The sequence below is a fragment of the Pagrus pagrus genome (genome assembly GCF_965226575.1).
Source record: "Pagrus pagrus genome assembly, chromosome: 10".
In the NCBI taxonomy this organism is placed as follows: domain Eukaryota; kingdom Metazoa; phylum Chordata; class Actinopteri; order Spariformes; family Sparidae; genus Pagrus; species Pagrus pagrus.
In genome coordinates, this window is record NC_140194.1 from 19,515,065 (window position 1) to 19,531,369 (window position 16,305).

The 16,305-nt window shown below is 38.0% G+C and overlaps 1 protein-coding gene across 8 annotated transcripts in view; it reads left to right on the forward strand.

The window, feature by feature from the left end:
- LOC311264099 (pleckstrin homology domain-containing family A member 7-like) overlaps positions 1 to 16,305 on the forward strand; it is a 145,547-nt gene that overhangs the window by 65,377 nt on the left and 63,865 nt on the right. For all 8 annotated transcript variants that reach the window (XM_084364672.1, XM_084364675.1, XM_084364677.1 and 5 more), the window contains one exon: positions 12,915 to 12,998. In XM_084364672.1, coding sequence (XP_084220798.1) covers positions 12,915 to 12,998 — 84 coding nt within the window. The remainder of the gene's footprint in view (positions 1 to 12,914; positions 12,999 to 16,305) is intronic.

Consider the following 16,305-nt stretch of genomic DNA (forward strand, 5'->3'; position numbering starts at 1 on the left):
CACTTATGTGTTCAATACCTGTGTGCCCCTTGCTTGGTCACATAATCTCGCAGTCCAGCTGCCTTGCAAGATTAAAAAAATGTGTTATTAATTACAGAAATTAACTTTTACACTACAATTGTAACTCATATCATAATATCTGCAAATAATTGCGATACGATATTTTTTGCATATTATTCAGCCCTTTTATCTTAACAGAGAGCACATTTTTTGGGCCAGTTGAATCACACCAGAACCCACCCAGTCTTAACCTGGATAAATGTGGATTTTTTGTGCAGCATTGTGTCAATTTGCCAGTAAGTGAAGAGTCATTTGGCTTTTTACTTTAATTATTTCCAAAATACTTTCAACACTTTGCTTTTTAGACTTGAAAAGGTCACATGTAGCCACAGTGTTCAAAATAACTTCTACCGAACACATGTAATGAAGCTATTTCTTTCTACATCAGCAGTAAAATTTTAGTATCAGTACTGTACTTATACACACACACACACACACACACACACACACACACACACACACACACACACACACACACACAGACACACATACGCTGTGGTTTACCCTTTTCTGAAACACACACTCTCACTCACACATACAATAAATGCAAGCATCATTGCTCTCTCTCTCAATACCTGCACACACGTAACACACTCTCTCACATACTTTGTTTAACATGTACAGTGTGCTCTGAATGGGAATGACCTTGCTGTGTTTCCCCATACTGCACCGGCAGCACTCCTCCCCGCCCTCCCTCGCTGCACTTCAAACACATTTCATCTGGAAAAAACCTTTAAATAGATGTGACCTTTGACTGTGAGAACACCCACTCACCAAATAATTAAAAAAACACAGTCTGCTACACATCTGTTAAAAAACAGCCAGTGTGTGCAGTGACAAACGGTACAAAGACAAATTCCTGTTTTTTTTACCTGGGATGAGAGTTGCTGTTAACACCAACTGCTCTGCTTTTTGAAACATCATTCACAGTCATGGAGGTGTGGCTCATCGCGATGGGGACACATTGATCAGTCCATCATCAATAAAAGGAAATGTCAGAGTGCCATGTGTTGCATTTTAGCATCGGTAAATCATTACCACATTAGCCTTGGCAGAGTCATTGGATAACAACTGAATGCAAAACAAAAGCCCAGCTGAGAAGCCTGGCAGACCTCAGTCAGCCTCTTTTACACTCTGTCGCACATAATGTGTTTGGCTCGATTGCTCTAAGACAATAACATGATATTAGCTTTACCTCATTAGGAGTTAGTTTACCTTGCTCTAATGAATGCCCACTGTCATAAAAAGCTTTCACTGGCCTTCATCTTGCATGCTCTTCGAAATAAATACAAGTAGACATCTGCAAATAGCAACAATTGTTTCAAAAAACACCAATGTTTCATGTAACTGACTGATTTTTGAGAACTTTAAATTAGTAATATTTATGTTTAGCAGATGATTATTAATAATCTGTCCATGAGCAGTGCTCTGCATTTTAGAGATGCAAAAGTTAGAATCACGAGTCATTGCAACTATGAATAATGCACACACAGAATGATGATGATGATGATGAGGATGATGATTACTAAGTGTCTTCAATTTAAATGTACTGTGCACGGTAACATGAAAAATAGTGTTTTCGGATTCAGACTCTTGCTTACAGTACCTTGAATATGAGCTACAGACTCCAGTAACATCTTTGCTAACTTTTGTTTAGTATTTCCTCCAAATTAGATTAAATTAAGGTAAATTTGGCAGTCATACATTCTAATGATTTAATTCAATATGGAGCACCTTTTTAATGACAAAAACACAATTTACAAAACTGGACTACACGTGATTGCAAATCAAGCCTCTTTGTTCTTTTCCTTCCAAAAATGATTATTTTGCTTTATTAGGCAATCAGGTTATCAATATGCAATTATGAAGGTGACTGTCAGCCAATTGGGACTCAGTGGGAACTAGCAACATAGTAAATGTCTGAAAAATATCTCGGTGACAGTTTGATGTGTGACATATTGGGACAGTTTCACACTGACCCTGAAGGGACATTGATTATCTAGATATGCCAACGCCTTTTGGCAAGAGGACAAAGAGGAAAAAAGACTAAAAAAAGACTTTCAGCACTGCCAGCAATGGTTATTTTTATTATTTATTGATCTGTTGATTCAGTTTCTGATTTGCTGATGATTTATTTAGTCTATAAAATATCAGAACGTATTGAAATCGTCCATCACAATTCCTTTAAAACACAGCTTAATGTCTTCAAACTGCTTGCTGGTCTAACCAACTGTTCTATTCACATAGACATTTATTATCATATAAATACTGATACTTGAGAAACTCAAACCAGCAATTTTGATTAACAAATTACTTAAACAATTCACAAATTACCCAATTTGTTGGTAATTGATTTTAAAGAGTTGAGTAATAGATTAATCATGTCTGCAGTTTGTTTTTCTGTAACTTGGCTACAAGGACAAACAGGAGTGAAGGAAATGGAGTTCCTTGAAAAACAGGGTGACACTTCAGTCTCATGACACAGCAGGTGCAATGTGTGCACTGTTTGCAAGTTAGAGAGCTCATGTGTGGTATGTATGATCATGTGTGTTTGCATGAGAGGTGAGATGTGTTTTGCGAGTGCTGTCATGGACAGCGCTGTGTTTACGTAACCCCCGGAGGTTTACCAGCCGTCCTTCATAAATGTCATGTGGATATGGACGAGGGCAAAAAAGTCAAACGCAGAGGCACAGAGGATACCAGCTGACAGCAGTTCAGTGGTCAAGATTGTCTTGTAAGGCGAAAGCTCAGTTTAAATCCCTAATGTCATGCCTGCCTTTGAGTAAAAAACAAAGTCTGCTTCAGCTGCAAGGGAACTATTCTGATAATTGGAGATAAATAAAAGATCAAAAAATCGCAGAATTTAAGTTCTCAACTGGCTTGAAAGGCAGAGTGCTCTTTGGTTTGCTTTTCTCCAAGATGACAAAATAATGAGCCATGTTGTCTTAACAGCTTGTTTGGGTTTCTGTCTTTGGTCCGAAAGTACAGGGCACTAGCACTAGTTGAATATCTTCTTTGTGATTCCAGTCTCGTGTCACAAAAACCCAGAATTAATGTCTAAGAGTGGATGTTGGTATGAAAGGGAGAGATGTCACTGTGCCTTACTCAGTCATGAGGGGTTTTGTCTTAATAGTTTGTCTGGATACTGTGTCAGCTTATTTTTTTTTATAACTCACGATCAATAACAAAGTAAAAGTTCCTTTTAACTTTTCCGGCTACATCTCAGGTGCACAGAGGAGAAACTGTGATGGATTTGATGATTTTGATAGAGGCACATTTTTCCCTGCTGGGATGAGTGCTGAAACAGGTGCCAGAATCACAAGAAATCTATGTGCTGTATACAATATGTCTGAGATCAGCTGATTGGTGCAATCACAGACTTCAACTGGCTGCATCTGAGAAACCCTGCCGAAGCAGTTGGAGCTGATTTTGTCATTACAAGTTTGGCTTCAGATTTTGAAATACAAACTGACACTAATGGTGAGAGGGAGGAATCAGCTAGTTTGATTAATTTGTTGCAGACAGTTGGAGGAAATCATAATATTTTTTTGAATGACAATGTGAAGGTTAAAACCGTCTGAGCCCTGCATGAATGTATCAGAATCCCTGCAGGAGAAATCGTGTTGCTGTCCAACTGCTTGCATGTAAAATGTAAAATATGTAGGTTTCATGTTATTTTTGGCACTGTGCTCATGAGTAACCTGAGTTGGTACTGTACATAGTGCATGAGCAGGGCTGCGATTTAGACCATGAAGTATCACCCACGCTTAGCAGTTAAAAAGTTCCTATTCACTGTGAGCTGACATTTGTAATACTGTGTGCTGTTATTGCTGTTAGATGTTTTGCTGTAGAGAGTAATTAGAAAGGTCGACTTGTGGTTGCATTGACATTGAACCATTCAAATAAATTATACAAGTTATATTCGGTATGGGAAAAAAAAAGATAAATGCACTTTTCTACTTCAGTGCTTACTGAACTCAAGTTCAGTAAGCATTCAACCAGCGGGACTTGTGAATGTCAAGTCATTAATGTGGTAAATGTATGAGGCCAGTTATCAAACATCAATGCTTTTTTTTACATTGAGAAATGTCTCAGTAGCACCGGTAATCAAAAACTGCCAATTGCCAAAAGCTTATTATATTTTTCAGTCAGCCTTTGATCAAATTTAAATCAAAATTTTACTTGTTTACTAGTTTTTTCACAGATGCTCGTGTTTTGACAACATTTATTGTCATTCTAAGATTTCAGTTCTGGTTGATATTGCACCACCTGTTGTTACTGGTGGTAACAGCAAATGTGCTTCCAGGTCTCTTGAGAAGAGCTCTGTCAAAACAACAGAAGAGCAACGGATGTTACCGTTAAACAAACAAACTCAAGTTGTTTCAATATACAATTCAGTAAATTATACAGTTTTTTATTTTTATTTTTATTTTTTTCATAATGTCTCACTTGATCTGCTTTCATATCTCACACAGGTAGAGAGTAGTCTGCCACTCAACACCCGAGCACAGTAATCAGAGTTAGCTACTTTTCGGAGATATTTCTCTCTGCTGTATTTATAACTGATCTGCTTTCGAAAAGTGCAGAAAATCACCATGCCTTGTTTTGTAGATACATTTTTGACAAGGTTCAAGGTTCAAATGATAACCAACGATTACCTCTGTGCCAAGCATCATAAAAATCTGAAGGATTATAACATTACCATTTGAGAATGCTGTCTCTTTTATTAAATGAAAGAGAGGGCTTTTAGAAAATGGTTGTTCCTCAGAGTAAAATAGCATTCAACATTTTCAGATACCCAGCTCATGAATGCTTTACCTCCTCTGACTCTGAACTAATCAACCTTCTGTAGTTGGCACTGCTACTGTGCAGGTAAATACCACACCTTACATGGAAAGCTGCATGCAGCATGTCAGCATCAAGTGGGCTATTTTAATCAGTAGGCTTTGGGTTTTTTTAAGAGGTAGCTCTTTTAATGATATGGTAGTTATGTAAGTCTCTCATGGCTGGAGAGCGAGCAGGGGAAGGTAGAGTAGTGCCTCAGTTGTCCTTCAAGATGAAAGTTTGTGGGACAACAGAAATGTTTGGATGAGTGGAATACATTTTAACAGCAGCACTGCTTGCTTTTAGCTGATGCTGTGTTTCAGGTGCACTTACCTCTCAGCCACAGTGAGCTACAGTACAGTGAAATAATGAGAGATATTGTACACCAGGATCACAATGACAGGCTGAGCAAGAAGCTTTAAAGGCTTTAAGCCTTCACACAAACATTTTTCTTTGACCCACTTCAACTACATTTTGAATACATGTTTGTTTGTGTGCTGTGAGTTAATACACATTTCAAGTGAGGTAATGTAGCATATAAACACTCCAGTCAGTACTCCAGTAATGTTGTATGAGACACTGTTTATGTTTGAGTTTTCAGTCAGGGTCAAATGCCTTTATGTGTCTGATTAAATCTGATTTCAAATGTAGTTGTCAGATTATAAATGTTCAGCCTTCTGAAACATCACCCTTCTTCTATCAGCTGTTTGTTGTGTAGCTACCTGTTCTCATGTACCTGAACCACATATATTTAAAACATTCAAAATTAGTTACAGCAAATATATTTTATGTTGATAAGTTTGTTGACAGTAGTCTTGGTATAAACTGGATCATATATTTTATTATAGTAGTAGTATTATTTATGGGAGATCATTCATCGAGTCAGAATTTTCGGAAAGGTTTCAATACTCGTTTCCACAGTATTGATACACACGTATCCACTTTGGTCCAGCCCCCTGCAACTTAACTTAAATGCTGTTGTGCTTAACACATAGCGGACAGGCATTGTTATATCTATATATATTTAATTAAAATCTAATTAAAAAAAAAACTTGATTCATACATTCATTCATATTGATTCCCTTTACCTCCTGCATCCTATTCTACTTTATTCAGTCAAAAAAATTGCCCCATTTAATAAACAGTCTCACTTTTATATGTAGGTAACTTCAACATTAGTGATAGCTTAGTATGTAATGGCAACATTTTCCTACATGTAGATGTAAATGGACTGCATTTATATGGTAAATGGACTGGGTTTTATATAGCTCTTTTCTGGTCTTACTGACCACTCAAAGCACTTTACAACACAAGTCAGCCCTCACCCGTTCACACACAGGTGGTAGAGGCTACCATTCAAGGTGCCACCGGCTCATCAGCAGTAATAACCATTCATACACACTCATACACCAATAGAAGAGTCATAGGGGAGCACTCGGGGGGTCCTTGCCCAAGGACACATCAAGATGTAGACTGCAGGGGTCGGGGATCGAACCAATGACCCTCTGACTGGTGGACGACCGCTCTGAGTCACAGCCGCACATGTCTCATATCTTGCTTCTCCTTTTTACGACTGTTGGTCTTGGTTCTGCTGTAATTTTTTGTTCTTGAAATGTTGCAAAGTGGTCACTCCAGGTAGAAGCCTCTTGCTGAATCTGAGCAACTGACACTGATAGTTTTATGTCATCCAACTCCACTGAAGCTGCATTGTGCATTGGACACTGGGAAAATAAATAAATAAATAAATAAATAAATAAAAAATATATATATATTCAGAACACACCAAATGGAACCAGAGATGCAGGGTACATTGTGAAACAGGTCTTTTATTACCAGTGTTAAAGGGTGTTGTTAAAAGGGTGCTATATAAAGCTTTTAGTGCTACTTTCAACATTTTTTCCTTTACAGGTCAGGTCATCTTGTCTCAGCTCATCTGAAATGACACTATCACGTCTATTATATCTTGTACTATTTTGAACCTCGCTGCAGGGTGAAATCACAGCTGCTGATAAACAACCTCTCAGGACATTGACACACTGTTCCCATTCATATTCTGTGAGTAATCAGACGTAGATTTATCAGTTTCCCAGGAGAAGCGCTTCACACTTAAGCTTAGAAATAAATAAGCGTTTGTTTGAATGCACGCGATCAATATCCGAATAATGCTCGGCTCACTGAGAGGATTTGAGGTGACTGAGTCCTCAGCAGCCATAAATACGTCTTTGCCACTTAATAGTCTGGCAAAGAGATGGGAGTTAATGGGTTTAACATATTGCATTTAATTTCATAAGATCAGTGTGAATTCTGCATGCCTCTATTACCTCTTACACATTTGTGTGAATGACAGATGGTCTTACGGCTTTCATCAGTTCAAAATTAACATCATTTTTTAAACTCGTATGTGTCATGAGTTGATTTATTGTCTTATGTAACAGCATTTTAAAAAAAATATTCATTAAGACAGAGGTGTTTTTAGTATGCCTTGCGTCACATATTCAGACTCAGATTATCATTGTGGTCTGGAGCAGTCTTAAAGAAGCTACTCACTGAATAGCTTTGCTTTTAGTGGATTGGAGTCACATTTACATAAACCATTAATGTAATAATGATGTTAATGGTATTAATCCTGTTAGCATAATTTCATACTAATGTAAATTAAGTCCTCATTTATGAAACATTTTCCTGCCAATGTATTTCATTTTTTTAATCTAATCCTTTCACACAATCCACCAAAGGCCTCTCTCATACAAATTCATAACTTTTAAATTTATAATTTGAAAAATGTATTACCATAATCAACCAAAGTAGATAGACATTTATATTAAGTTTTTTTTATTCTTGTTATTTAAATTGTTTTAAATTCTGCAAATTGAGCCATTATTGAAGAAAAAGTTTTGACAGCAATAATCTGAGGCTGTTCTGTAAATAATTCTCTAATCTATTTTAATTTCAGGTTTAAAATTACAACTTCCAGCTAGTCCTGCTCACTTCCAGTTTAAACATTGCCTATCTGAGTAGGGATACAGATACGGATAATAAGTAGTGGAATGTAACTAAGTACATTTACTCAATAACTACTTAAGAACCCTTTACCTGAGTATTTTTATTTTCTGATACTTCCACTCCACTACATTTTGGTGGCAAACGTTGTACTTTTTACTCCACTTCATGTATTTGATAGCTTGAGTTACTAGTTATTTTGCAGATTTCATGCTGCATCAGAGCCAAAGTAACATATTTTTAGATTAATATATTTATAGATTTATATATATATGATCAGATACTGGATTAAAAACATAACATATTCCTATAATCAGAAAATGCTGAATAACAGATTTGATAGTCTGCCAGGCTGATAATCCTTTGACCCATAATTTACAGTATATACATGTATATAAATAGATGTATAATTTACTTTTACTTTAACTTGGGATTTATTGGATTTGACTATTTTTAATTTTATTTTATTTATTGCCAAAAATTCCTTTGGATCCAATTTGTAAAAAGTTGATTTTTGAGTCTCATTCCCAACTTGTCAAATACTGATGCTTTGGGATGGCCCGACCTACAATCACAAAGTGTCAGTATTTAACGAGTTGGGAATGAGACTCAAAAATCAACTTTGTTCAGAAATTGGACCTTTAAGTGCATTTAATATCAGATAAGTTGAGATATTACTCAAGTACTTGTTGTGTGGCTACTGTGACTTTTACCAAAGTAATTACTTCCTTTTACCTAAGTATGACTTTGGGTACCTTTTTACCACACTGCAGATACTTTCATCGTTTTAACAAGCCCAGAAAAAGGTGTACTCACTCTTTCCTCTTATTAACTGTGTGTTTTTGCGTCAGTGGTTTACCTTTAACAGGTTGCTACGACTTCCTCCAGATCTGTAACCAAAGAACAACATGCATGGCATCGCCTGCATGGAGCCGGGTAGCTGTTTATCAGTAAAACAGCGCTGACACACTGCTGCTGTCGTTTAGCATCTGTGTTGAATTTGTAGCAGCTCTGCAGAGAGCTCAGTCATAACTCATGGCTCAGAGGCCTGTCAGGACAATCTGTTTTCCTTTTCATGCTACAACTGATCGATTATAATTCCATCCTATTCAGACAATTATAAATTCTTAGAGTGCCTCTGACTGGGCTGTAAGGCTCCTTGTTATGTTTAAACAGAGAACGTATCCCCCTAAGGGATGCTCCTATCTAGAGCACTGGGTGTTTTTGTCCTGTAAGACTCGCAGCATGACTAACGCCATCTCCAGTACAGAGCTGCTCTCCCCCTGTGGATTAGGAGCAAAGGTTCTTGATGCTCCCCAAAACACTCTTTTGCATTTCACTCTGAGGGGATTTTTTTATGGCCAGCTGTCAGACATTCATACAGTCCCCTCAGGGCCACTGTAGGTGATTCGTCAGGGCTTATGAAAACTATAAATTCTTCCCATTATGCTCTGGATGTTTTTTTTTTCTTAGTACCTGACAACCAAACACATAACCTGCAGAAGTTGAGAATGTTGACATTATGGAGCCAAAAATAGGAGAAAAGTCCAACTCCTCGAAAGTACAACAGAAATAAAATGTATACAACCAGTACAGTCACTGTGCAGTTTGTAACTTCTGTGTTATATTGAGAGATATTTCATGTTCGGTTAGTTTAAACCCTGTTTTAAACACATTTATGTTGCATAGTGTACTCTGTGTTGTCTATGTGAAATGACCTATAATTTAAGTCTGATTTAAGTCTTTTTTTTGGCAGTAATCGTATTATATCATGGTACTACAAAATTAAAAGGATTACTCCACTCAAACATGATTCTAACTCTATATCTTAAAAAAGAAAAAAGATTATTATTTTTTATTCAGTTTTAATTGGCTTTAGATAGGAATAGAAAAGAGGTCAATATGTGTTTTGGAAGGAGTAGACTTCCTGATAATGTAGGTAATTTGTAAATGCAGTTTCATTAATTCTCAGAAGGGGAAAGATTAGGCCTCTCAAGAGCATTTTTTGCAAAACCCCCCGAGGTAAATTTATGTAAGCAGGTACAATAGACCAAGTTTGAACTCAGTAACATCCCTCCTTGAGCTTGAGTTTTGAAAAGCATTTTTCTTTTTACGTTGCTGGGCCTCGTTGAGAAAGCAGTCCCAAGTACAAAGGGTAAGCGCACACAGCCTGTAAGAGTTTTCCAGTTGTTGTGGCAACATTTCCTTTCACAAATGCGGTTAATCCACTGGGTCGTCCCTTCCTCGCATAGTGGGAGTCTATGAAGTTTGTATTGGTTGTTGCAGACAACAATGGAGAAAATGGGGTGCTTTGCATGTACTTTTCACACGATTGTGTACCAAAGTTGGCATTAGCAAGAAAAACAAAGTAGTTACTGGATGTAACTCCAGTTCTATGAGTACATGTTTAGCCCTTAAACTGCATATTATTGTAGTCACAATAAAGCACATTATTTTGAATGCAGACGGTAATAACAGTATTGTGAAATCCATGTCGTAGCAGACCGTGCCCCAGTGATGGTGATGAAAATGGATGGATTTTAAGTTCAACTAAAAAAAACCATAATGACTGAATTTGTAATCCTGTGCAGAAGTGTTGCGCTGCTTTGGTAGTTGACTGCTTGTATATCAGTCAGTTACACCCATGTCACCTGGGCTTCACTGTCACTTACTGAAACCTAAAATCCAAATTTGAGAAGAAAAACAAAATGGTGGCAAGCAGTAAATTCAACTCGAGGCAAAATACCTTTTAAGTAAGTACTGTAACATGTTCATGTTACTCTTATTAGTATAGTAATAAGAGCAGTTGAGTGGTCGAAGTGTCTCATCTGACAGCAGGAAAGACTGTAACAGACAATAGTATGAGCTGAAAAGAAGGAACCCACAGTGCATTTAGATGTGATCAGTTTCATGTGACAAGTTGTGTTTAGGTGTTGTGCTGTGAGCTAATAATGGCTTTGTAAGTCCCTGTTATGGAGCCTGCTGCTGCCATGTCCCCGGGTCTCCTGGGAAACCTCATAGTCCTGTAGGATTTGATCTTCTGCTACATGAAGCAGGAATCTACAGCAAGAGTAATGTCAGCTGCTAGTGAATGGAAAACAGTGATACTACGTATTGATTGTTGTTAGAGATGGAAAAGGTTTCTGAACCTTTACACACATGGGGTTTGTTTGCTGAGAGTGCATGGTGTTTCTTGTCAATGTTGTGCTTCACATGGTGACTGCTAAGCAGATAGACTGCAGATTGTTGTTTTGTGTCATTAGTGATTCTGTGTCAAACTGCATGCTGCACTGAAACTATTCGTACATGTTTGTGAGACCCTGTGGTCTCTATATACACCATTCTTAAGGGTGAGATTTAGAAAGACATTAGTCTCTACACTGACATCTAAAAGGTGTATATTATTGAACTGACAGGCGACTTTATAGATGTAATTTGGAAACCAAAACTTATTCATTTGATGTAATATTTTAGGATCAAACCAATTGGTTGTTTTTACTGGTTCACTTGAAAGATTTCCAGTCCGAAACACAAAGATATGTCATTAACAAAGATTTAAATTCTTCTTACTACAAAGTTTCCAAATCACCACAATTCATCCTCTGTTGTTTATGCAGAAAATCCGTCCACTGTCGTATGGAGACTATCTCTCAATACTTTAATATATTCTGTATGTACAGGGACTGACCTACTTGGGCAGTAGTTGTGGCAGATGTGAATATTTCTTTAAGACATGCCACAAAAGGGCCCATGCACAGGCTTAAAAGGCCCAAGAGTGCGTCATTTTATGATTTCGAATGTGAGAGCAAGAGACATAAAAGCATATGTAGGGAAAAAACAAAAAATAGAAATGGGCTGAGGAAAGTGCTGCAGCAACAGTTAGATGCTAGTGCTACAAACATAAGGCACAGCATGTGAGCTCACTTCCTGGTATCTCTGTCAATATCAGTATGGCAAGCACAAGAAAGCACACTTTTTGTTAGGGGAGGTCGATCTGATGATATTGAAGGCAATTCATAGAGATTGCAGTATTTATTGTTTTCAAACTTCACATAACTTAATTGACTACTGATCCTATGTGAACAAACCAATAGTGATAAAGCCAACTGTGCTGATTGGACAAATAACTTCACATGGCACTTGCTCATCATAAGTTATAGCTAGGAGATGAGGAGCTTGTGCCAAAATAAACTGTCTTTAATGCCATATCGTGTTTTTATGGTGCTAATGGAGAAGCTCATAGGCTACTTAAAGTGTGGCTATAGTCTGCAGGGCATTTCAAAACTGATGAATGAGATGTCAATTTAGATTGTGGATCGTGATTTGTGATTTGGCCAGATCAACCACCCCCACCTATTGTGCTTTAAAGTTTGATATTTCTTTTATTTTATTGTTTACTGTCACTCATTTTGTAGCATAGGGTGTCCCTCCACAAGAGATGAACACCTGATGTAGCCCCCTATCCTCTTTGTTCATTGACTTCAAAGCTGTTCATACGTCAGTATAAACATCAATGTACCACAGCAGTCACTGTCAACTCTCTGCTGTGAAGCATTAATTTGAAGAACAGTTGTCTGAACAGACTCACATTAACACACACTGTGACCCTCCATATCACCCTGTGTTGTTTACCCTGTCAAATGCTTTTACACTCTGCTCGACTGAGTCTATAACTGATGGAGGCCCAGCCCTGCACTGTCCAGCGTTTTGTGCTGAGCCCAACATTTTGGTCCACACAAGCTGTACAGGACGGGTTTGGTGGGTTGAATGGGTGGGGTGGGGTGATCATCCTGCAGCCACTCCTCACATTCTACACAGGGCTGGGAAAGTCGGGGACGAAGGCCCATCAGGGTGGAGGGTTTTCAACAGAGCCTCTAAGCCTGCTACTCCTCTGGGGAATGATCGGCTCGTGTCCGCTGTACTTGTGAACTCAGTGGGGGTGAAAATCCAGGGTGATGCCCTCACAGTGTTTACAGTGCAACCGAGGTTGCTAATTTTGTCTCCTCTCTCTCCTCCCTCTGTCACTTCAGTCATAACCAGAGGACCACAACATTTCGCCATCCTGTGACCGGGCAGATATCTCCAGAGAACTTGGATTTTATCCTGCAAGAACAGTGAGTAATTGAGTTTGTTACTTCTCTGCAGCCCCGTCCATACAAGTAATAAAGAAAGGTTCTTGGTTTTTGATTTGATGTCAGATACTTTGAGAACCATTGACTTTCTCCAGCTATTTTTTTTAGATATAACAGCACTAAAATTGGCTACGACGTTGATCTATTTTCATTCATGGCTTGAATGCCAAGCTGTGAGCTGTGTATTTAATCACTTTTTGTGAAAAAAAGATGCAAAGATGCTGAAAATAAGGGAAAATCTAAAAACATTTAAAGAAATCTTCTGCTCTTTGACTTCAGTGATGACTGTTTGATGGTTTGTGAGAGTATCATTTACAGTTGCCTGACCTTCTATTTAACAGTGACTTTGAAAACATTATACCCACGCCTTAAAGTTATCATCTGAACATTTTTTCTTAAGTTTGTTAACTTTGTTGGGTGGGTAGATCTTAAGCGAAGTTCAACGTTGTTTAAAGCTAAGATGTGGGCCTTTCATTTCACCAGAGCTGCTTTTTAAAGAAAGAAGTGAAATAGGAAAATGTTGGAGGATTTGTCAAGGACATGTGGTGATGTTGGAGTGTGTCACCAGGCAGTGCAGACCACTGTCTGGTGATGTCGAAGCAGGAGTCAGTAAAATGTTGCTCTCTCTTCCTGTTCGGCCCATTGGAGCTGGAAAGTACATCTTCTCTTTTTCTTTTTCTTTCTCTTTCTCTTTCTCGCTGGCAGTTAGATGAAAGACCATTGCCACTCACAAATCTCCCGGTCAAATGAAGCTACAGCCAGCAGGTGGTTAGCTTAGCTTAGCATAAAGACAGGAGGCAGCGGACAAACTTTAGGGTGACGTCTTCACTTCAAGGAGAAACTCCTGGTCAAGAAAAAGTTATCCACAATATCACCTGGAAAATCACAACTCCTCTGTGTTCTGTGTCCTTTTTTTGTATTGATTAAATATAGTGTTCATGCCTGAGCTTTAGAGGTGTTGTTGGTCAGATTCATTGCGTTATATATTTTCATCCATTTCTCGACAAGAGAGCAGATAAGTATATTTCGAACTACAAACTATTCCTTTTATCCTAAACTTAAGGGTCTTTGTGTGATTCACCTGGAGAGCTTTTTAGGAACTTTGGCTCTATGCCAGAGTTAAATCCATCTCCTTGAAGGTTGTGTATAATATTGACTAACATCAGTTAACTGAGCACATTAATGTTTACCTTCGTTTGCCAGTCAATGATGCTTTATCACTTTAAGAGACCTGGTGAGTGCAGGTCCCTCTGGAATAAACAAGTCAGAGTGCTTACTCACGTCTGTTTAAGAGGCAGGTTGTATTGCACTCTAAGGGCTTTGTTTGGGCAAAGATTTCCTGCCAGTGACTAAACTCGACACCAGACTTTCACCACAATAGAGAGAGTCTCTTAGGTCTCAGTTACAAGAAGGGAAGCTATTTTCTCTTGCTGCCCCAAATTGTGATGTAGATCCAAAAGACAGGTGGATTTTTAAAAACATTTCTTGCAGCGTGAATATAAAAAAATCCACCTCTACTACAGTTGAAAAACAGAAGAGATAAAACCTCAAGCATTGTGCTGCTTTTTGGGAACTTTTGCACAGAGATGTTGACGTGTTCGGGGGTTTGAGACTTGAGAAATATAACTCAAAATCATGCTCCTGGCACTTTCAAGCAAACCAGTTTGGCTGGAATATAACTGAAATGCAGATATATGTGTCACAGCGTTCCCATATTTTGAGTTATTTATTTTACTGCTGTAGTTGACTGACTAGAACGAGACTGGGGCTCTGTCTGTTCCAGGCCTTCTTCCATTTCTGTCAGCTTTTCAAATATACCTGCATGTAGCCTCTGGAGGTGAAGTGGAATTTGGATGTTTTGAATGCTTGCAGAAAACATTTGGCAAATGCATAAAATGTTCAAAAGATAAAATTGAATTCATTCCTTTGCAGCAGTCATGGTGCTAGTGAACATATGACTGTCATTGCACGAGGAATGGAACGATACGATAGTGTTGTACATGAAAGTGCCAATAAAAATAGATGTGACGAGCAAACAAAGCAACAAAATATTGAATGACTTTACACAACATTGCACTCTGGATCAGTATTTCACAAATCATCATTAAGCTGTACAGAAGCATTGCACAGAAGAACAAGTATTAAACTATAAAAACAGCAAATTGTTGACATGTGTAAGGCTCAGGCTTTGTCTTACCATTTAGGATTTTAATGGAGGAAGGCACAAATTAGTTTTTAAAACGATTGATTTGACATTTTGGTACCTTTTATTGTCTGCCCGATGGTAAAAGCTTGAACTGAGAGTGGAGGACATGGGATGGGTCAGCCATTCTATGACAAGAAAATAACGTACTGTAATGGTGTAATTTCCTGTGACCCCCCCAGATTTTGCATTTGCATCTTCATAGTCATAATAGGGTAATTGCTTTATTTGGGTCAACGATAGCTAGCTAACATTAGGGCAGTAAGTATGCTGGGTGCGTACTGTAGAACTCAGACATTATTTTTCTTCCTTTTTTTCCCACAAACTGGCAACTACCAAGACTGTTGATCACTGATGAGAAACAGATAACATGTGATACCCATGGTGTTATACTATTGGCTGACAAACCTTGTTAGAAGCTGGAACCAGTTGTCAGAATTCTTACGCAGAGATAAACACATTTTGGACCTGACAAAACTTTTAAAATGATTGATTCACAATCATAATAATCAGGTAAAGAGATATTTTTATTCAGCACCTTTCTACTTCAACCTTTTCTGCTTGTTCAGTATGACCTTTAGCTTGCATGTTTTTTTGTAGAATTGAAACTATTCTTAGCCTGCAACCCTTTAAAATCAAGCCCCACGATGCTGACAAAGGGGTCCCACAAGGATCAACATGAGGAACCTTGAGTTTTGTTGTTTTTCCACCTTTCTGATTCTCCATTTCTGATTTTTATACTGACTATATTGTCTTGAATGCCATTGGTTTGGTTTTGTTGTGTCATAGAACAACTTACATGTGATAAAAGACAAAAAATATATATACATTTCACAAGCGCTAAAAAAAATTGATAAACCTTCATGGACCCATGCCCTCAGAGTGGGTAACAGCATAGTGTGATATAGACTGAGGAATTTGGTTGGTGAGCAGATTCATACATAACTCAAATTGAACGCCACACTCATAAGTAAAAATTCAAAATCATCATCCTATATTCTCATGCTGCTAACTATAAACCAGTTGGATGGCATTTACCACAGAATCACAGGTTTCCAGAGCTATCCATCTGACTACTGGAATGAA